Here is a 23,447-nt window from a genome sequence, read left to right as displayed (position 1 = left end):
GAAGAGTTCAGGCAGCATATAAGCTGAAAATTCTTTCACTGGGCATTTAAGAGGCGTAGTGCTGAACAAGAGGAACTGGAATTACTTGTTTGGGAATGTGATCTCAGCCTAGGCAGTATTGCTGGCAAGAGGCTGCTGAACACTTAGCTCAGTTAATATATTCAATGGACAGAAGACATGCACTTCTGAAGCAAAACCAGCACTCAACATTTCTAAACTGCTTTTCAAATCAGGAAAAAAAAAATTGTAAATATTGATAGACTGACATGCTATTGTATAAAAGTTACACTGGAGCAGTGGTTGTCCTTCACAGTAGGCCACCAAGTTGCCTTCAGGACACTGTTGCTCAGTCTGTGATTCATGGGCCACTAGTGCCTGGCTTGCGAGATATGAAAATTCTGTATAATGACTGTCAACAGTGTATTTTAAGTCCCACACATGTACCCACACACCTTCCTTAGGACATGCACACAAGCAGACACACGGAGTCTATTACAGAGAAATAAGCCCAAATCTCAGTTTTCATAATCAGTATTTTAACCTACTAATTTTACTACAATAAATAGGTTTTTAAAAAAATTTAAAATTCATTATTTATCAAATTGCTAAGAATTTTACTCACCATTCTCTTATAACCCGTGTTATTTCCTTCTCTGGTGAGCAGTACCAGGATGCAAAAAGGCCACTATTTTATTTTATGAAACTTGGGTAGCTTTATGCTGAAAAAAACTTATAGAAAAGAGATTAAAAACCTGTGGGTAACTTGGAAAAGTGGAAGAAAACAAGAGGACAAAAAAAGGGAAATATTGGTAACTGAGAAATATTGGCTAGGAGTCACACAAATTTCATAAGAAGCTATCAATGCCAACATGTACACTCATTAGAATTAAGTTATGAGTTAAGGATAAATATTTCATGCATGGAAGAATTAAAAAGATGCAATTTTTTTTTGTCTCTTCTTGCCAAAACCAGCTGATATTCACACTAGGAAAAAACCAAGTATTCATGGTGACACTCTGTCCAGACAATAATTCTAGATCTGCTGTAGAACAGCTGCTGAAACTAAATATTCTAAAATCATTGACTTCAGTAACTCATAGCTGAGCCTTAAAAAAATAAAAGACTATAAAAAAAACTATTTACAATTTTTTTCTAAGATTTGTAAAAAAATTCCAGATACATGATTTGAAGAAAACTAATATAATAACAGGTTAAAAAAAAAAAAAAGTAGGATGAATGACCTGAGGAATATTAAACCTGAGGAGTTTCAGTCCAGTGTCAGCCTGAGGCAGAAAAATGAAACTCTCCACAGGATACTCAGTCATTAGAGAAAAACTGTAAAAAACTGTTAAAAGATTAAGTTGTGTAATTGAATTCAGATACATGACACAGCAAACTGACAGTCTTATAAGAACAACATTTCAAGTCGCATGATACTCAGATTTTAAAAACGTCTCTTCTGCCACCTGATATTTTGATTAAGGAAGTAAAATTATATACATGCAGCACTACAACAGTTAAGCAGATTAAAATTAAATGCATGGATTAAGTAGATTAAAAATTGAGTAATTATTGCATTTCAGGCTACAGTTGAAAGAACTGGATAGCAGCTCCTGGATTTGCAAATACAGTTCTTGCTACTGTGCACCATCATATCATATCAAATCAATCATATCATATATCAATACTATCTCATGATCAAGCTATGATCATGATTTTTAACTTTTTAACTTAATTTTTTTACTGCATATTTAGTCACTGCTCATGCTGGATCATCAGTGATCAAGGTTTTAGAAAAGGAATTAATTCCTTGCAGTGGCATTACACTGCATGTCAACTTTCAGCACTGGTATTGCTGGACATGAGCTCATACTGAAAAAATACTGACATCCTGATTAAGGGTTAGTAAAAAAAGGTACAGGTTATGAGTGTTGAGTTAGTTTTTGTTGGCAGTGAAAATAAATGCTGTCACACTGTGTATCATACTTGGTTCACAGAGGTGAACATTTGAGGAAGCTACAACTGAAAAGGCCTTTGAAGTCTTGCTAATGTATTACTAGTGACTTTTGAAGCATTGTTTGAAGGGAATTTGTTAGTCTTTGTTTCCACATATACAGTGTGGAAAATACTGTTTTCAGTATACATATTGTATTCAATACATAGATGGAGCTATTTTTTAAAGAGCACAGAGGTTTCATTGGTGCTGCATGCACATTTCAACAGGCATATTGAAAAAAGAGAGAAGACTAAAACAAAGTCTTCTTGCATCATCATGAGAATAGCAAAGAAGTGGAAAGAGGACTTTTCAGTTTAGGGGTGCAAGGGCTCAGAGTGTAAATGTTTTTTCCCCAGCCATACAACCTGAGACCACAAGAGGAGCTGTGATAGTTAGCCAAGCAGCAGTGGTGGAACAAGAAGTAGCCATGGAAAAATGAAATCCAGTGTGTTTTCCTGAAATAGCCACACAGCTGGACGCACTGGGCAAAACAGAGCTGGTTTTAATATGGAGTTTTATCTAATTTCCTGTGACAGTGAGAAGTGGCATGGACGAGGGAGTGGACAGTGCCTTCCACTTCCTTGTCCTGTGTTTCAAGGAGGCAAAATGGGAAGTTACTGTCTCACCTCAGCAGTCTATGCTGAGGTAGGAAACAGCCTTTGTTAATATCATACAGTGCAAAGCAAGCAGCTTTAGAGCAGAAATAGCCCCTTCAGTAGCACCCATCTGCAGTGCTGGCTCACTTTCAGCTGTTAACAAGGCTAAGCATGGCACCTGCTGTCCTTTTAATCTTATGCTGTCTTCCCAATTTTCAAGTCTAGTTTTCCCCCTTCAGTACTGAAATTTAAGTTCTTCACCTTCTGCCAGGTCTTTTTGGTTTATTAATTTTTTTTCCCTTTTTTCTTGCCTTATCACTCCAATAGTACTTCCTCTATTTCCTGCACCGGCACTGTCCTTGAACAAAGAACATTTTTGCAGTTCTGTCTTTCCACTCTTTTATTTTAGCCTTTTGAATTTTTCAGTAGTATGGCTCAGAGCTCAGTTAAAAGTGTAAAGGCAACACAAGGAAGAAGAACTCATCCAGAATGTAGCAAATAAGCCTTGGGTATAGAAGTTGCTGGTTAAATTTCATATTCTCTCAGCTAATTCTTGTAAGGCTTTGACCCTGAGCATTTAGAGAATGCTTGCTAATTGCACACCCAAGTATTGAACATGACTCAAAATGGTAAAAGAAACTAAGGGAAAAAATCTACTACGGTACCTTTCGGCCTCCTTAAGGAGATCATGTATGTATTTACCCATATGCAAATACCTGAGAGTAAAATATGATTGTGGGGGTTGTTTTCTTGGACTGTAATTTTGTTGTTCATCTTGTTCTATAGATGTATACAAAGAATACTATCTTTCCTAGGCACAGCCCCTGCTCAGGCATACTATTTGTCCAGACTATCAAATACAGAAAACTGGTGTGCACAGTACTGAGCAAAATGCTGGTGATATGGTGTACTAATTCAAGTAGAGTAATTTGCGTTGTTAAAAGACCTAATTTAACTTCCAGCTCCTCCCCATGAATAGACCAGAGTAAGGTCCTGATTCTGGATGAAGGCTCTTTGGCTCTGCTTCAATACAAATAAGGATAAATAAGTAAAAGAGCATCTTGGCATTAGCCAGTCTCCTTTCCTGCTTGCTCATCAGCTTGTAGGTACAGTGAAGTTCTCCAGGAGGTAACTGGTCTTAACAAATTTAACTTTAGAGAAATCAATTTTGTAGCAGATCAAAGATGTTCAGAACCTTTTGTAGATTTTCTTCCTTCAAACCACTCAATACAAGGTAATACCTAAGGCAAGGCAGGGCTCACACAGGTTGTCTGGTCTGGGTAATGGAGTTTTCTGAGTGTCAACTGACCTCTTAAACTGAATCTGAAACTGTGGACTAGGGCATTGACCTGAATGAGTCAGAATAGGGATGCAAATTATATTCTTGAGGCATTTAATGTGGGAAGCACTCCAATAAAAGGTTAGTAAGTATTTTGGATGGTGCTGTAATGTTTAGACTTTTCAGGTTTTTAGGTCAGTTTCTTAGAAATGGTGAACAATCTAAAGAAACTGTAGGGTAATAAAATAGTAAGTCCTTGTCTTCTTACTGTTCAGTATTTGCTTATATTTCCTAAATAATAGGGTTTTCACCTTGACCTTATACTGGTATTCATACATTCAAATTTACATAGACAATTATGCTAATTTAATCCTAGTACAAGCATCATAAAAAACCAAAACAAACCAACAAAAAACATGATTCTGTTTTGGGAAGTGGCTGTGCCAATTCTGAGTAACTATAGGGAGCTTTCAGCTGACTTGTAGCTACCACTTGGCCACTAGTCTGTCTTTCCAGGATGATCTCCACTGTTTGTCTTCATGATTAGGCTGCTTCTAAATTTAGTCAACTCCAAGACCAGGCCTTTTGCCATTTCTTCAGTGCTGACTAACCCTTGCCAGTGACTAGTTCAAGTCTCTATGTACAGTAGTCTAACAAAAAATGTCTCCTTTTCAATATCCTTCCACATAACAGCTCTATAATTCTTCCTCATTTCCATTCTCCCTTCAAATTTGCAGTGCTCCTAAGAATGTTTAAATATGTAGCCTATTTTATCCTCCTTTTTCATATCTGCTGTTATTTGTCTTCTCATGCATTTTGCCTTAAAAATAAAAAAAAGTCCAGATACCATCTGGAAATGCTGTCATTTTGTTCTTCCTTTAAAAACATAGGAATATATTCAGTCTTAAATTACCTTAGCCCCACTGAATCCACCCCATTTTGCTAGCTGCACTATGTTATCACAGCCCAGAAATTCTCGTCCCCGACTGGGATTTCCTGGAATTGAAAAGTTTTAAGCCTTGCAGCTGCTGCCAAGGTCTCTTTCTCCTCAGGATCACTCTGAGTTCTGCTGTTTGCTTTTTGCATGTTGACTCAGACCAGACCATTCAGCCTGTCAGTTCATACAGTCCTCCAGCCCCAAGCAGCAGTTAGTATAGACACTTGACCCCAAACCCCACCAGTTTTTCATCCACTTACCACTCTGAATGCAGAAGGGGTTGCTGCTTTGCAAGCTCCGTTCAGTCTGCTCCCTGTCCAATCCTGGTTGCTACTGGCCCTTTTCAATTGGAATCAGTCCCACAGCAATAGGAGCAGACCTGCCCACACAGCCTCTGATTATAGGCTTGGTGTGGGTGAGTGAGAACCTTTGTAAGAATGATACCCTTGCTGCTGGATGTAACAGATGTTACCATTTCTTGGCCTTGGTCATATCTAATTCATCAAAATTTTCACCTCTTGAAGTTTTGTTAGTTTGAAGAAAAGCAAGAAGAGTCCATCTGAGCCATCAGAGGGGTTATTGTACATAATATTTGTAAGAGTCGTGAAATGCTTTCCTGAGTTACCTGGTTATTGTAAGCTCATGTTACAGGTAATGGACTGACCCACCGCTGCTGGGGAGTTCAGAACAGGAGCTTAATTTCCTTGCTCTGTGTCCCCCTCTAGAAGTCACCAGCTATCTGTTTGATTGATGTCTGATGTACATGCCTTGTTAAAACAAACTCTTGTACATTTTCATATAATCAAACCTGCTTATTAATTTTTAAACTTTTTTTTTATAATTTCTTTTAGAAAGATGGGAGTAAGGAAAAATAGTCTTACAACTTAATGACAGTATAGGTATATGAGCATTTAATAGCTTTTTCTAGTCTTTGGCTTCCCACTACCATCTTGACTAATGATAAGGCCATGTGGGATTCACAAATTATGTATCTCTGTACCAAGCTTTCTTATCACCTGGCATGCTTGAATATAACTGACATATGGTTACAATAGTGTGATCCACTTAGATGAGAGAAATCACAGCCACTTTCCTTCAGAATTGTTTCAGGAGAAGGATAGGATAATGATAATTACATCATTTATCTTTTCATGACTTGTCCATCATGTAAATCTCCGATTCTCTTCTGTGCTCTGGAGGCTGTGAGCCACAGCTATGTCAGAACCCAGTTTTTCCAGCATCTGGGCAAGACCTCAAGTCCCTGCACTGCTATCTACAGGACGGGTGCTGCCACAATCACCTGCTCAGGCAATTGTACAGGAGTGACTGTCATCCTTATACAAGAGTGATTCAAGTGCCTGAGGGTAGGAAGTAACTTGGGCTGAACCTGAGGTTCACATAAGGAGTCAATTTGTGGTCTTGAGGTATGTGCATTGCCTGAAAGAAGATATAATTTCAGAAATAACACCTTGTTCTTGTTGGTAAAGTGGTGCAAGACAGTGCCATATACAAAGACAGTAATTCGAAAGAAGTTTCAGAGGAATGTGGAGGGAGCAGTGGCTGGTAAGGTACTGGATCTCTTGTTTAATTGCTGCCTACACTGAAGACATGTATGTAATTTCAGATAAGACAGAACTAAAAAAAAAATTATCAACACTCTGGTCTGGGTTCACTGACTGGAAGATGGAAATTCGGCAGCAGTTGTGGCACACATATCTCCTCAGAACAATGTAGCTCATTAGACAAGTCTGGGGAGGAATGAGTTTGGGGAGCCAAAGAAAAGAGATAAGGAATGTAATGTGCCTACATGTGCCCCATTTGTCAGAATTCTGGCACGTGAGTTAAAAGGAAAGCAGCCAGTGAAACTGGTGCCTCTATTTATTATGAAACGTCTTCAGAAACTGATGGACATCTTTGTGTGGCAGTCAGATCCCTTTTAAATATTTTTAGGGGACCAGGATTGATGGATATGCTCAAATATTTTGCTGTTCTTTTCACAGAATTAGTCTTTGTGTGTGAGTGCTGAAACAGTGCCACTGAGTTTCAATGACAGTGTATTTCAGAGGGAATACACAGTTGTGCAGATTAAATTAATGTAGGCCAGCATGACAAGCCAGAATTAACAATAAAAATAATCTCTAACCTGTGTTAGAGGGTTTTGATATCTAGCTCCTTTTAGGAATGGTCCATTTTTCTGGGCCCATTTTCATGTCTTAAGAGGAGCAATGGGTTTTTTTGAGCAGGAAGAAAAGTCTGGCAGTTTCCTCTGACAATATGCAAGTGAACCCATCCAGTGGTTGAGAATTATCAAAAACATAAATGCATTTTGGTAGTAGTGGCCTTCACATAGGTATGAAAAAGAGAATCAAAACACTCACTGAGAATCATGTTCTCCAAAGAAATCTCAGAAACTGTGTTTCAAGTGCAGCAGTACATAAATTCCTGAGGCTTTCACAGAAAGACAAGTCTATAAAATTGTAAACCCGATATTTTTCTCTCTCATTTCAATATTAGATTGAAGATGGTTAATGAATTTCTTACCTTGGGTGGAGGTCATCTGGAAGCAGCTTTGTTTATTCCATCCCCTTGAGAATTGTCAATATGTATAGACAAAGACCACTCAGCTCCTTGGAGGATCTTACCAGTAGTCCCTGAGTGGCAGAGCCATGAATAAAAGACTCTCTCTTGATATTTCTATTGTCTAACTGCAATGTTTTCCTCACTAGTCAGTGAAGAAATTTTATACTGAATAGAGACAAAACCAATTTGCCTTGTGTATCCTTTCCAGTATCACACAACAGTAAAAAAGGGAATATTCACAATCTTCCATGATACATACTGATAGTTAATTAAATCAGTCAAAGTAAGCAAAGATAATGTTAACTATTGGTTTGTGAGCTGGAGATTTATGGAGTAGCTGATGAAAGTAACGAAAGGCAGAGAGGAGTCAGTAAGGACAGCCAGACATTCTTTACAAGTAATGGGCAGAATTAAAGGGAAGAGGGTTCATTATTCTAAATGCTTTATGTCCTATTAATGTTGGGATATTAACTCATTTGAAAGAATCAGGTGAAATAAAAGGCACTAACTGTAGATTTGCGTTGGAAATTGAAAGGCAAATGCAAATTATGAATGAGTAGGTGGATAAAAGCACGGCTCTGAGAAGCTCTGCACAGCCTAGGGCTCAGAACAAAGCTAGTAATCTAGGACTCTGGACATCTGCATTTGGCCCTAAGCTTTTCTGGCATCACAAGAAAGGAAAAAATTACGGGATGGACAGGAGACTGACACCACTGCCAGCCTGCATTTTCACATATTGTTTATGCTTCCGGTGTTGCAAGGCATTCGCCCCATCCAGCCCCGCGGTGGCAGGGAGGGGAGGGAGGTGTGTGTTCCCGCAGCACAGCAACGTGGGTGTGCTCTGTTTGTGCAAGGGCTGGGGATGATGCATGTTCTCTCTGTAAGTTTTTCTACCCTTACTAGTTACAGAGCAGATTACTGGCTCTGTTTTATCTTGGAAATATGCCATAAAAATAGATGTGCACATGTTATCAGCTTCTGCTTCCTAAGTATTGGAAACAGAACAACTTATAGCAGTTTGGAATCTATTTGAAATTACAAAGTCCCTGATACCATGTTATGATGAAAGAAGAATAAGAGAGCCAAAAGTTTTGTAGTGAGCCCCTTCAGATGGATTTACTGATAGGTCCATGATAGACCAATTCTTTACTCTCCCAATGGCAACTGCTACTCCAGTCAGCTTTGGTTTTGGAAAAATACTCAAATGTTGGACATGCACAAAGTTCTTTTGTTTTGCTTCTGTCCTAGGAGCCTGACAAACATGACTGTTAGAGCCAGGAGTTACACAAGAATACCTTGACTACACTAAAGTCTCAGCAAAATTCCTTTCCTAAGTTTTTATTTTACTTTCTATAAACAGACACATACTTGAGAATTGGAGCCTGCTGTAGGAAAAATCAGTAAGTTGCACTAAATGAATGGAGTTGGAACTGTAGGTAAATGTTATAAGTTACTAGCGATGGTTTAAAGAAATTGAGAAGGCTAATGCAAATTAACAAGCCAATTTATTAGTAATCGGTAGATGCACAATTACGGCGCACCGGGGGCTGCTAGAACATAAATTCTCACACAGCTCGCCCGCTCTCGACCTCTCAATTCCTCCTTTTGAACCCTCTGGGTTCCCGTCCAGACATGCTCAGTACCTAGGTTCTTATTTATACATAGTCCCGGGCATGTGCTCTTTGCACATGCTCCGTTGCAAAGTTTTTCCCATACATGTTCCTGGGCAGTGTTTCCCAGCGTCGGTGGGCCGGGGTCTTCGTGAGGAAGATTTCTCCTCTTCCTCTGTGTTCGGTAGATGACCCCAGCTTGGAATATGCGCATTTAAAAGGTATTCTCCTCCCCTCCCAGGCTTATCACATTCCTAAATCACTTTTGACTCCTTGTTTAGGGGGAGCCTCTTAGTGTCTCCAGGTTGTGGCCTTGGATGATGTTATCAGGGTACTTTAAATTACAGGGTCAGACTACCCCCCTTTCATTATCAACCTTGGGAACAAACGGCAGTTTGTTAACAGCATTCCACAGTTACGTGGGGAATGCATATTGCATATGAAGTTTTACTAAGCTTAAAAAAAACCCTTTAAAATGTATATATGTACCCTTAACAGCTATGAGAAAAATACATATAGAAATCGCACATCCATAGCCTGAAGTGTTAGTAAGCTTAACAAAAACAATCTCTCTAAAAATATATATAGTTTATCACAGTAAATAATTCTGCTATGAAAATATCGAGAAGGAAATGGAAGAGAAGGGAGGGGGGAGATGTCCCTGCAAGAATGGAACTGGGAAAACAGACTTAATCCTAGGCCATGTGATCTTATGCATGAGGTGGTACATCTCACTTGACATTTTAAAGATGCAATTTAAATTATTCTGAAAGCTGGCCTACCCTGTTGTAAAGACATGAAAGAATTACCTGTTCCAGGTTAGTCAAAGGCAGATTGTCTGATGAAATATCAAACACTTGCATTTTTTTTAGTAGCTTATTAATACAAAATAATAGTATCCAAAGATTTCATACAAGTAACATTAATAAATGAATTCTAATTTTAAAATACAGAAAGAAACAAGGAAGAAGACTATTTGCTACCAGCACATACAGCTGATGTCAATGTGGGTTTTTTTCACCTTTAGCTCACAAAAATAAATCTCTTGCTTTGTCTAAAAATATATTAGCAAAGAAATGCAGTGTTAATGTCAACTATACCAAAGAATAAAAATGAAGTCAAGAAATAGCATATCACAAAAATGAAAACAGGACAACACAACGGGAAGAAATTAATGCAATATTTTATTTTTAGCTGAAATTATTGGGTGAGAAAATGCATATTTTTAAGTGGTCTAATTATCTGTACCACACCTATAGCACAAGTCATCAGCCCATATGAACTGTCTTGTTTTGTCAGAATGTTGTTGAAACCAATAGTTTTAAAAGAAACAAAATGAAACTTGTATTTGGAAATGAGGTATTATTCATAAAAATATCAAGTTAGTTTTTAGAACTGCAAAAGTAGCACAGTCAAGTATGGAGACAAGAGGGGATGGGCTTTAGGAAATTCTTGAGTTCAAGGGGACATTGCTTCTGCTCTGTGAGAAGCGATGCCCTACATGGCACTGATCACACTCCTGTCTCATGTTATTAAATCCAGTTCTTGGCCCTGCTGAACAATTTTTTGTGATTTACATTTATTTTGCTTCAGTTCCTGACTGTAAGAAAGGCAAAACAAGTCTTTCTTTTTCCCTCTCTGAGTCTCTTTTAACTTGTGCAATTGTGGGGCAGAAAACCACACGTGATTTACAGAGGATGTTAAAGATGTTGTAATACTGGCTGCAGATATTTCCCAACTGTGTATAAGTACAAAATGTTTTGTTTGTCTCCAGGGGAGCACAGAAGAGGGGAATCCCTTCTTGCTCAGAAAGGGCATCTTGCCAAGGGGTAAAGAAGGATGAATTTCCTGCTGGAGACAATTTCTGGATCCTACTCTGCTCACCTGGAGATGGTAAGGGCACAGAAGCAGTGAGTCTGAGAAGGCAGACAGCTGATTTGTCAAATGTCCTAAGCAAGCTCCTTCAGCAAACTTCACAGGAGGTGACAGGGTTCTGACATCTCAAAATTATTGCTGCCTAATTTGAAACACACTTGTTCATCACTAACATTTAGCCTTGGGTGACACGTCATCAATACCTTTTGGTAAACCCCACTGGAAATATTCTGGAATATTGTTGTTAGGACGGGACAGAACACAGTTAGCCAACATAATTGAGAGACATAATTTCTGCACCCGAATGACAAACCTTACATCAGATGTAAAAATTAGTTGAATGTCTTAGGGTAATTAAAAACTCAAAGAATTTTTGTGGGTAGCTTGTGTTGAAACAAAAACAACCTTAGCTTATTTTGGCTGATGCTGATAACTCTGGCTACTCTGGTTTTGTTAATCAGTACAGTCAAAATGCTAACAAATTTGGAGTGGCAATGCTAATGCAAATAATGTAGCTCAAGCCTGACTTAAGCATCTTCACAAAGGCAAAGTACAGGTGGAAAATTCAGCTTCACTGGTAAAAAAAAAATAGTTACATATTGAAGACTGCCAGAAAATTCAAGTTCCTCGATAGTACAAATCAGTTTTGAGAGCATCCCAGCTGACCCAGCGTTCAGCAGAGCTCTCATGAATGAGTTTTTCCCCAGGAAAAGGCAACAATCAAATATTTTGCTGTACCTTAAGCTGTCCTGCCCAGTGCATGGGGAATTTAATAGTAGAGTTCCTCTGTACAACTTGATACATAATCCCAGCTCCTAAGCAGTCTTTTGGTTGTGCTGCTAAAATATTGCTTAAAAGTGTTCCTCAGGGAGGCAGGACATGTCAGATAGCACTATTCAAACTCTGCTTATTTTTATATTTAAAATAATTCCTCAAACTCCTTACTTGAAGACGTAATCTCGCTTGAAGACATAGAAGCAATTAGATGCTTCTAAAAGCATGCAAGTATCTTTTTCCTGAACGAGTAAGTATACACTTTTAATTAATTTTATCTATCTATGCTTCTTTTTTCTCCCCCTAATTTTTTTTTTTTAATTGCTTCTCTTTGGGTGCTCTTCCTAAGACGATAGGGTTTCAAATGGGACCTGGTAACACACATGTTAGCTGTCGTTGTAATTACAAATCAAAGGAGTGTAACTTGCCTGTATGGAGAAAAGCTGACAACACTGTCTTGGAAATACAGCTCACGTAATGGGCTAGACAAACTGTTCAGAATCTACCAAGGGAACCTTGTTAATCGTTTGCTGCTGACTGAAGTGTCCTCTTCCAGATGGTGACTGTTGCCACAGTGGACAACCACGGCATTCCTGGCTCAGCCTCAGCAAACTGCCAGGGCTTGCCACATGCTCGGCTGCACGGTCCCACACCCACAGAACACAGACCTGCCAAGGGGGGAAGAGTTTAAGGAAATATTTTTCAGTACAATGGCCATTTTCTTAGCAGCAGCCTAACAGAATCAATAGAAATCCTTCCTCTTCCCTTCGTGTCAGGCAAAACATGAGTTCCAGTGGACTGAGAACATAAAGCGTGTGTTATGAAATTTTTTTTTAAGAATTACTAATTAATGACTAATTATTAAATTTTAGAATGTGTTTGCCTTTATGCCCACACTCCATTAGCATTTTAATTTGGGACAGGAGTGTGTTTTTGAAGGGAATTGCTCATTCCATTTCCCCCATTTACTGCGCTTGGGATTATGTGACAGAGTGGTGTGGATGCATCAGCATCAGATAATTTGGGTTAAAACTAAACAAGAGGTGTGCTACAAAAGTGTGTCTAATGTCCTGCAGATGCCAGTGGGTGCCAGGTCCATGGCTGAGGTTGGAGTCAGTGGAGGGTACCCTGCCCAGGCAAGTACGGTGTCGTACTCTACAGAGGTGTTTCTGGTGTGCTCTGTCAATAGAGATGTAGGCACATGAAACTGTAATTTAGGAGAAAAACTCCTACATTTCTTACTAGTGCAGGGCTACAGCCCCTCTCTGAATTTCAGATTTGACATCTCTGATTTTTGGAAAGGTCTTGCTTTAAGGAACACAATACCATGCAAAGGTGTTTGGTGTATTTTTTTCCTTTTTTTTTTTTTCCCCCTTTTTTTTTTTTCTTGGCTAGTTGGTTGTCATTCCCCTCCCTCCCCACTTGTATCTCTCCTCACCCACAGATAATTAGGTTGTGTATTTACCTATTTCCATTTTCCCCAGATATTATTGTGACTTCTTCAGCTCCCATGCAGCCCCTGTCTATATGACCCAGATGCCTTTTCCAGAGAAACTCAACTTTTGAAATGTTCCCAGAAATTTCTGTATCAATATAGTTCAAGTATGTGTTGCCTGGTTGGAAAGTTCCCCTGCCAAAATAAAAGCACAAAAGTGATGCTCAGTGTTCTACACAAATGAGGGGGAAAAAACCACTACAGTACAGGCAGTAAGGAAGATGAGCTGTGGGATGCTTGAGTTGAGCTTTGAATACTAGTGTTAACATTTTATTACTTTTTTTTTTATAGAGTTACAAATCAGGGAAGTCAGGCAAAATTTTAGCTTAAGGCATGTTCTTAGAGTATGTGTTCCTTGGGGAACATACAGAACTGTTATGCAAAACCAGATCACACAGATCTGAATCTTCCAGCTCTAGCAGTAGCAGATCATGTCTCGGGTCCAGAAACATCAAATGCTGACCTCTCTGTGACTAGTCATGCAAGCCATGTATCACATATATATGTGTGTATATATATATATATATATTTATATGTATTCATAATGAACTTTTCACTTAATCCTTTTTGTAAGAATTAGAAAAGAATGTATTCTTGACATTTTGGTTGATTTCTTCCTCCACAATAGTATTGCAATTTTTTGGCTTCCCTGAAGCTATTATCGTGGTGCTGAGTCTACCTCATCTCTCCCAAAATTATTTATCCTGAGTAGCTGGGGGAAGTTCTGAGGACTAAATGTAATTTTTTCCCCCTTTGGCTGAACTCTGGGGTAAAGATACCAGCTAGGCAAATTGGTGAAGGACACAAAGTCTCATTATTAATCTTACCTGGCAAAACACAGGAAACAACATTCCTGCTTACAGGTGATTGTGATAACTACTCAGAGGGACCTCTATATGTATGCAAATTACACAGCTGCTTGAATTCCTGTGCCTCTCAGGATGGAAACACTATATTAGTTAGTACATCCCTTGTCAGTATTGCCATGGTTTATTCTGTACGTTATTTTTGGAAAATAAGATTCCTTTCTCACATAAATCCAAGTCACAAAGTTCGGTCAGTGTTTCTGGCTTTTCTCTCAACCATGAAGAAAATTGAAAATTACAGTTTAAATTTGTGCCTTCTGTGGCATCACTGTTCACTATAACAGAACGCACATTACATTAACCTAGAAATTATCTGTAAGTGTATTGTTGCAGTTGGGTATTTATAGCCAAAAATACTCCTGGTACAGACCAGTAAGGGGGCTGTTTCAAGCACAGAGGAGGTTGGTTTTATAATTTTAAGCTATGTTCCTGCCCAGGGTCTGTTTATTGAGATTTAAATTCACATTTATTGGAAGAATCCAGGTGGAGTGGACAGGAATCCATATTCCAGCACAGTTCATAAGAAAGCTGCAATTCTCTTACTCAAATACTCCCCAGAGGAGGGGGTAATTAAATGACTGTACATCACACAGCTCTTTGTCTTCTCAGAGAACACTGTATCGTGTTTGAGTCCAGAAGTAGCCACAGAGCTTTTTGCTCTTGCCCAATTAGCCATGCTAACCATCAACCTCAGAAAACAAAAGAAAATACAGAGCAAGAGAGACCAGCAGACAGATTTTTACCACAATCTGTAGCACGGGGAACTTCAACCACTTACCAGCTACTTTTATTACTAGTGTAAATCGCAGACACAATAGAACAAGATGAGGCATGTAAAAATAGCTGTATATAAATGCAATATGACAACAAAGATAGAGCCTTTTTTTCAACAGTCATATTAAACTTACTTGTCAATTGTGTATTTTTTCCTGATCCCATTAGTTCCAGTCAAGGCGACATCTATATTTCCCTTCGTGATTTCTGTTGCACATACTTTGACATGTATCTCTTTTCTCCAGCCTTTGAAAGCAAAATCAAATGGATCATAGTTGTAAAGGAAATTTCTTTCTTAGTGACAAAATTTCTTGCATGTTTCAATGTCTTTCAGAGAAAGGAAAGGATTGCACAAATGTGCCTATAAGCAAAAAAAAATGTTTTGTTTTTTTTAAGGAAAATGTTCCATGTGATTCTGGTAGTTTTAATTTTCTTGACAGTGGTTTAAAATTACTGGTCTAGTCTTTGCCATCCTCCTGAATGTGCTGAGTATTTAATTGTCGTGGTCAATGCTGTACTTTTCCACTTGGCCTCACTATTAATTTTTTAATTTCTTACATTTATGAGCAATTTGAGGGGTTGCATCAGTAGCATGTTAACTCTCAGCTATGCAGTGAGGCCCACTGGACTGCTGTGTTACAGACATAATAAAGAAAACGTTCTGTTTTCCTAGAATGATTCTGAGTGTTTAGGGGTTTTCTAAAACCTGTCACATCCCAAAAGCTTTCAGATCGTATCATCACCCGTGTCTGTCTAAGGCAGAAGAAGGGCCTTCGATGCAATAGCACATATTGATTTCAAGCAACCTGGGTTGGAAAGTTTTTTTATACTGGCTTTAATTCAGACTATTCAAAGAAGAATCTCTTCACCCAATCATAAGGTTAGGTTTGTCTTTCAGGCTATAATTACTATAAACTCAACAGCTTGTAAATGTTGAAATCACTGTATTCATTCAGACTGGAGAAATAGCATGCTTCTCTATAGTCCAACTTTTTTACTTTTTGCTCTTAGGAAGGTATAATATAAGATTTTTTTGTTGTTCTTATTTTTGCTTTTATATTTTAGTGTCTAGTGAATAGAAACCTTAAAGACCCTCTCTCATTTATTACCCTTTAACTTGATCACCTGCGATGAATTACAATTTATTTATTAATTTTCTTATTTCCCAGTTCTGTGTTTGCTTCTACATTAATACCAATTAAACCTGTATTTCTTATTACTCCCTGACATTTTGACCTGATGAGCTTCATGAAACTATTTTGAAATTTTAATAAATTTTTGTCAATAAAAGAATTGTAACAGTTTCCTATTTGAAATTATGCACTTCCAGCATAGCATCCCTCCCACCTTTATCTGTACAGAATTTCTAAGCTATGATGTAATAACCAAGTTTAACTGAAAGTTGAGCATCATTTGATATCTTTCCACAATTATCTCAGCTTTCCCAAATAATGCTGGTACTGCATGTTCCTAACATACCTGAAATTCTAGATTTGTTAGTTAATGAGTGCCACTCATTAACTCCAGCAGCTCTCTGCAGATGTGTAAGGTCCTTTTTCACACATAATTAATTGCCACTTTAGAATACACCAGCCAAAATGAGCACTTACGAGCATAAGGAGAGGAGGCCCCTGTGTTTAAATAAACTTTTTGTTGTTCTTTTTCAGTTTTATATAAAAACTTATCAGCATAATGACCCATCAGTGGGCATCCTTCCTTTGGACATGGGAAACAGTATCCCTGGAGGGAAAATAACAGTGTGCATTACAAGACATTTTCTGTTTTAATCTCAATTCTTAAAGCTTAAGAAATTAGCATATTTCAGCTTTTTCCCCAGCCTTTTTTTGGAAAAGGTACTTGCTTCTCAGTTCAGATCATATATTCAATATTTATTGGTTTGGTGGAAAAAGAAGCTGAGATGGTCAGCCAGGTAATTTTATCTGATTGGAAATCGGAGAGGCTGAAAATCTGTCCTAATTCCTTGTGGTTTTGCAGGGACCATAAGTAAATACCTTAACACACATTGTGCCTGTAAAATACAGGTTATCTTTCACAGGGTCCATTGAAAGGTTTTCTGCTAGTGACAGGACGGTTAACCATATTTCAAAGGAGGTCAGGCTGGATATCTCACTCTTACAGTAAAAACATTTAAGTTCAGGAATACTGAACTTAGACTCTCACTTTGGAATTTGTTCTGTCTGCTCTACAGCCTTTATTCCCATGCAGAGCCTCAGTGAAATTAATATATTAAAAAGAGCAGACAATCAGATCAAGAGTTTGTCATCCATTAAAAAAAAGAAGAAAGAAAAAAACATGAAAGCAGATTATTGCAGTTGGGAAAAATAGCATTTTTATATTTACATTGTTTAGTTTTATATATGGGAGATTCTGTTGGAACTGGTATTTGTGAATCTTTGGCTATTTGTGCATTTGATGACTAAAAAGCTAAATGATCATCATCACTTGTCTATTATGAAATGGAAAAAAAACATTTCCCTAACATTACTAAGTTGCACAGGGTTGAGGTTTTCAAGTCCTGAATGACATCAAACTTTCAAGTTACATGGCAACATTGATATAAATGTTAACAACATTTTTTGCCTTATTGCAATCTGTCCTTTGGGAGTAGATGGAAATAAATCAGACACGTCTTCCTTCTTGGCCTGTGCTCAGTTGCATTGCCAGAAGCGGTTCAATAAAGCCCAATTACATCAGATATGAAACACCAGGACATTATGCTGCCTTCTTTCTTGCACTGCCTGAGAGCTGTGTAAGCAATGCTGTGCTGGATAAATATCCCCCCTGCCTTACATATTGTGGATGTTTATTTTTTATACAGTTAAGCTTTTCTGAAATCCAGGGGCTGTCCTTTTCATGATGGGCTCCGTCAGGTTTAGATGGACTTCCTTGAGCCAGAGGGACCTTTACTGCTGATCTACCCAACAGGTGAGCCCAGACACTTTTTCCCATTACCCTCTTATTCACCTCTTCATCTCACCCTTTGTAATGGTTTTTGGTGTTTATATTTCATGTCCTTTTTTATTCTAGATATTTTTTTAAAGTTTGCTGCTTTAAAATTTGCCTGGTGTTGAGTGTGGTCTGAATGAAGGTGGTCATTAATTCTGCACAGCCACCCCATGTATCCCATGATCCTGAATGTAGAAGTTGTTCCAGAAACTACTAAGAGAAGAAAGGTAGGGCTATAACTCCTCAGATAAATATAAACCTGATACTTACCAATACAAAATCTCGGTATGTTTCACACTGATACCCAACAAACCCATCTGGAGTGATAATACTCTCAGCGTAATACCGGAGACTTCTTTTATGCCCACATCCGATAGCTCTATATGCTGGGGAAAAAAACCCCAAACAACATGTGAAAAACAGTTAAAGCTATTCACTAACATAAAGTCCATGCCAAAGCAACATTTGTTGGTTACTTTTTCTCAAAAACATTTGCACAAATAGTGACATCTCAGGTTAAAAGAAAAAAAAAAGGGATAATTAAAGGACATGCAAAGGGCGAATTATTTGGTTTTAGAGTAAAAAAGCGTATTTATGCTTTTTTCAGTGGGGAAGAGGTGGATTCTACCAGAGGTGGAGATGCACCAAGCTTGGTGGACTCGTGCAGCCTCTTGTCCTGTATGTGGGCTGAACTACTTTTACTTTAGCATGAGAAACGAGGATTTGGGAGAATTTCCTTTTGATACTTCAAAGACTGAAAGAATTCATAGCTTAGGTTTTGTAAGGCAAACAGTAGTTACTATGAAGTAGTTTTCATTTGTTTACAGTTACTACTACGTGCTATTTTGTAAAACCACATTTTCCAATAATATCTAGAATTAAAGGTAATTGTAGTAATTACTTTAAATTTAGTAGTTTTCAGTGTTTTTAACATCTAGAAAATCTGTAGTAATGTAACAGAGATTCTGTGAAATTCTCTGAAAAGCCAAATGTATGGCAATGTGTTCTTGATTTTGTCAGAACTATTTTAAACAATCACATTTTCCCATCAGAGTGAAATTTATAAGCAGGCAGTAAGAAAAGAAGAAAATGCTGTTTAGGTCCCTTGTAAAAAGTGTCGTCTTCCTTGACTCTGAAGTCTCTCCTTCATCAAAACACAATATATTAAAGTTAGGTTGGTTGTATAAGAGTAGGCCCTATTCTCCTTCAGCGTGTTGGAGGGGGGCTCACCTAATCACAGGGGGAAGTCTTGGAGGCACTGAAGTAATTGCAAGCTGGCATAGTTTACAGTGAAATCAGAACCCCTACTATCAATATTTATGCATCCTAAACTTATACCAGTTGGTGCTGACCAATTGACACATTGTTCTTTGCATAAGGAAAGAAAAAAAAAAACCACACCAAACCTCCTCTGAAAAGTACTTGTATGTTTTTCTTGATAATAATCTGCATTGTCGAGGCTGCCTGAGTATGTTTTCTTCATAGCTCCTTCTTTAATTCATAAGGGCTTATGCTTTTAACTTTAAAACCCTCAGCTCTTACAGTTGGCTTAATTTGTGTTAGTGCCAAATTCACTTAATAGGGAGAGCTGTACTCTCCCTACTGCATTAAAAACTGTAGAAAAAAAAATTAGTAAATATTATTTCTAAAGCACTTCATACATAAAAGCACTACATAAATGTTATTATTACCAAACAGAACAGAAATACACAATGCAAGGTTTAACCAAGAGGAAGAAGTTAAGGCTGTCTCTGTTTTTATGATCTGCATGAACAACCAATTCTATCTGCTTGTGTTCAATAGAGCTGTTTCTCCTTCATGACAAGACATTGCAAACAGTCTTGTGAAATGTATCTCGAAAATATTTATTTGTGCTGAAAACTCAGACATTTTTATGCAGTTCAATTGGAAAGTGTTTTGGTTCCAAATGACTGTGCACAGACAGTTGTCAGTTCTTTTTGTTACTATGTTCTTAATCAGTTCTAAGACAGAGCATTTTTGAAAGCCAATTATTTAACTAGTGGCAGGGATTTCAAAACATTGAGCTGTGAGGAACAGATGTTCTCATTTCTGTAGGTTAGGATCAGAAGACAGGATTTTTTAGAACTACTGTACTGGATTCCAAGGTAATTCTGATTAGCCACCCAGCTTTCTTTGAAGAACATGAATTACTAATGGAAGAGGCATTTTATCATCTTTTATATTTCTAACCTTGGACAGTTCCCTTTGAAGATACTAAAGCTTAATGGCATGGATGAGTCCCAGTAACATTGGGAGTGATGTCTTTCAAGGGAGAAGGGAAGCTCAGATTTTAAAATACTCATTTTTGGATTGACCTTAAATGAAATTTTACCAGTCCTTCATGTGGGGAATTCCCGCTGAGCTCAGTCTGTCAGCACAATGGCAGGCTCTTATAAAGCTTGTGGTGAACAATTTTTCATTTTTTAACTGAATTTTCTATCTGGAATTTGCCTTGGTTAGTATAAAAGAAAATTTGAGGGTGTTTCAGAGTTTCAAAAATGTTCCATTTTTGAGCACTGTCTCCCCCCCCCAAATCTGAGCTACATAAATAAGATAAACATTCAAAAGGTTTTACCTTATCCTAGTCTTAATTTCTAACTGTATCTTCCAATGAGATATTACTTCTTTAAAATACATTTACCTCTCATAAGGTCATTGACATTCCAAGTTGCAGGAGGTACATGAAGCTGGTAGCATCCTGGCATCTTCTTCCCACCATTTGGGTAAAAATCCAGGTGGCCACAAGTCTGAAGAATCCCTGGAGCTGAAATGCATAATGAGTCCAGGTAGGTCACTCTCAGGTACACTGTGGTCAACCTATGTGTCCATGTCAGCCTTTAGATGAAAACTTACCAAAGTCAAAGAAAAGATGACCAGCATGAGTATGAATTATATCAACAAATTTTGCATCTGAAGGATCCAGCCTAACCATTGTGGGAGTGTATTGGAAAAGAGGCCCAGCTGGATCCAAACCTAAACGAATGGAGATACATCTGATTGAGTAAATAATACTGTATGTATATCATCACATACAGGGTGTGTATACTATATGTCATTACATTCCTGCCTTTACTCCTCATGGAAAAATGCATTTTGTGGTTTGCAGCCAGCAAAACAGTAGAGTTTTAATAAAGAAGGGACTGGAGACATTGCAGCACAGTATGATGGCTGCTTGGCTTACTTTTGGGGGAAAATGTTATACAAAGAGGTTTGTTGAGTTTTCACTTTGGGTTTTTTTGGATGTTAGCAAAAATATGAAATCTTGGTATGTTACTCTGAGCATGTAGATTTGTTTAAGAAATTTTATTTGGCCACAAATCCAAAAGGTCTTAGTTGAAAATGGTAGCCCGTCAGTGTCAATGAGGTCCCCTCGGAGATAAGGAAAATACATCTCTTATCCCAGTTTCCCTGAACTGCTTAGGTGAACTACTTACTGTGTTCATGGCTTAGACAAACCAATGTCTGTGCAGAGAAAAGAACTGACTGGAGGAGAAGGAAAGCAGAAAATGGTGAGTCTTTTAAAAAAGCTATGTGTGAGTGTGTCAGGATGCTGTGTCTCTGTGTGTGTGGCTGTGTGGCCAACAGCTTTCTCCATTTTCAGGGTGTCTGTGGCTATTTACCATCTTATCCTGGTGGGATTTTATACCATCTTATCTAGGGGGGTTAATTTTTCATTTCAGATTTTCAAACTCCTGAACTGCTGAAAAGTCATGTTAGAGTGGGTTTTTAAAACCAAATATGACAATGCTTTGCTAGTGTTTTATAGGTCTTTTATTCCACAAACAATACAACATTCTCTTCTTATTCTCTAAATCATTACAAATCATAATCTAGTGCTCCCTGGGAGTAGCACGTATGGGTAGCACATCTTTTTTCCCTGTGACCTGTGAAAAGTGACCTCTACTTAGCCCCAATCAGGCACTTAAGCCTTTTTGATCCACTGCAGTTGAGCCTGTCTCAGAGCTGTGAATGTTGACATGTGAAATGCTGGTGTTCCATAGGAATGGCTTATCCTATGACTTGTGTGATATCATGTTGGCTGGTTGCTGTTATTTATGACAAACCAGCACACTGCAGCCTGTATTGTGTGTTTATAAATAAGCAGTGACTCTTCAGTTTCATGAAAGTGTAAAGTTCCATCAGCAGGAATAGCTTCAGTACCTGTGATTCTTCCAATGCCAGATTTCCTTCTCCCTGCCTCCCCTGCAACATGTGCTCCAAGGCTATGGCCGATGAAATGAATGTTGGCAGGAGAGTAGCCATAGTCCTTCTGTGAAGATGTACAGAAAGTTAAAAAACCAGTGTGGGGATACGAGTCTGTTAAACTGCATCATGGCCCCATGCAGTGCCAGGACATGGACAGAGCAGTGGGAGCACACTCGCATGGAGGCGAGTGTGTTATGTGGAAAGTTACAGTTATGGGCAATGGGATCTCTACCTAAAGAGAAGCAATTCCCCACTCATCCCACCTCTCTTATATTGCACCTCTGGAAGGCAGTTACCTCTGTAAGGAACTGGCCTTTATGATAGAAAAGGAAGATGGAATTTCTGCACATAAGTCCCTACATTTGAACTGATTGCTTTTCCAAAAGATGAATGACCTCATTGCCTCACCCCTGAACATGTCTGTCTGTTCAGGATAGGAGTCTGTGGTGGAGGAGTTGTGCCTTTGTCAGGACATACCATCTGTGTGAATCTAGTGTGCATCCCGTTATGGAAATGCTCCACCTCACAGGTCCTTAAGGATGGGGAGGACCATGCCAGGAATGCTGCTGGTGTGCCAGGCTCGGCTGAGTTTCAGCAGGGGAAGGCTGATGTTGGCAGCTGAAGGAGAGTCAGTTCTCTCTGCTGCAATTCAGTTCCTTCAGAACGCAGCATGTATGACCCACAGAGGGATATTTTAACCATATTGGTCCTCAATTACCACTCTTGACCTACCAGTTTTGTTAGACAGTCTCCAATCTGATGTCTTATCCAGTAAAAACTTTCAGCAACCATGGCATGTAAGCCTCTGGGGACATGCTTATCTGTGGTCTGGTGCTAAAGCAGGTATTTCCATTTGTGTGGGATTAGAGCCCTTTAATGACACTTTCAGTTATGTTACCAACTACCTCTGTGTTTCCTGGCTCTATTGAATCAAAACTAAAGGTGCCACTCTGAACGCAAGCTTTACCATACAGACTGTAAACTAATTTTCACATTCCATAGGTACTTTTACCTCGAGAAAGTTCACCAGATACTCCAGCTCAGCCCCCACAATGCGGACGTTGTTAACTGCGTCGGTGTACAAACCGCTGGAGCCTCCTCTCCAATCAGTCAAAATGCAATTCACGTCTTCAGTGCGAAACATGAACTGGTGGAAAACAAGAAAAGGGGAGAGAAGAAGAAAACAGGTATTAATTGCAATTGTAGCAGGTCCTTAACGATATATATAACATAAACAAATGTATTTCTTTTAGCTATAGCAAAAAAACAAGCTTTGTGTATGCAACTGGTGAAGGCACCTTTAGTATATTAATTCCTACTGATGCTGAAAATCAACACAAGGAGGCAGAATAGAGCCAGTGATCTGAGCACTGTATAAGGACACCAAATCTTTCTTCAGTTCTGTTTTCCATTCCAGATGCCTTGGTTGGCTTTAGGGTACCAACTTCTCTTAATGACAGTATCCCAGTTA

The 23,447-nt window shown here is 38.5% G+C and overlaps 1 protein-coding gene across 1 annotated transcript; it reads right to left on the bottom strand.

Annotated features, from left to right (window-relative positions):
- Positions 1–12,251: 12,251 nt before the first annotated feature.
- LOC114065946 (pancreatic lipase-related protein 3-like) lies at positions 12,252–23,123 on the bottom strand (the record flags this gene model as incomplete). The annotated part of the gene is made up of 9 exons (XM_027900241.1): positions 12,252–12,315; positions 13,113–13,277; positions 14,917–15,028; positions 16,393–16,522; positions 18,020–18,135; positions 20,412–20,534; positions 20,624–20,743; positions 21,932–22,040; positions 22,989–23,123. Coding segments are annotated over 9 exons (1,074 nt in total), but the record flags the coding sequence as incomplete, so codon positions are not given.
- Between the last annotated feature and the right edge of the window lie 324 nt (positions 23,124–23,447).

Source organism: Empidonax traillii, unplaced genomic scaffold, assembly GCF_003031625.1.
Source record: "Empidonax traillii isolate 1590-97213 ecotype Southwest subspecies unplaced genomic scaffold, ASM303162v1 scaffold716:size334641, whole genome shotgun sequence".
In the NCBI taxonomy this organism is placed as follows: Eukaryota; Metazoa; Chordata; class Aves; order Passeriformes; family Tyrannidae; genus Empidonax; species Empidonax traillii.
Note: the sequence above shows the minus strand (reverse complement) of the source record. Positions and strands in the feature narration are given on the sequence as shown.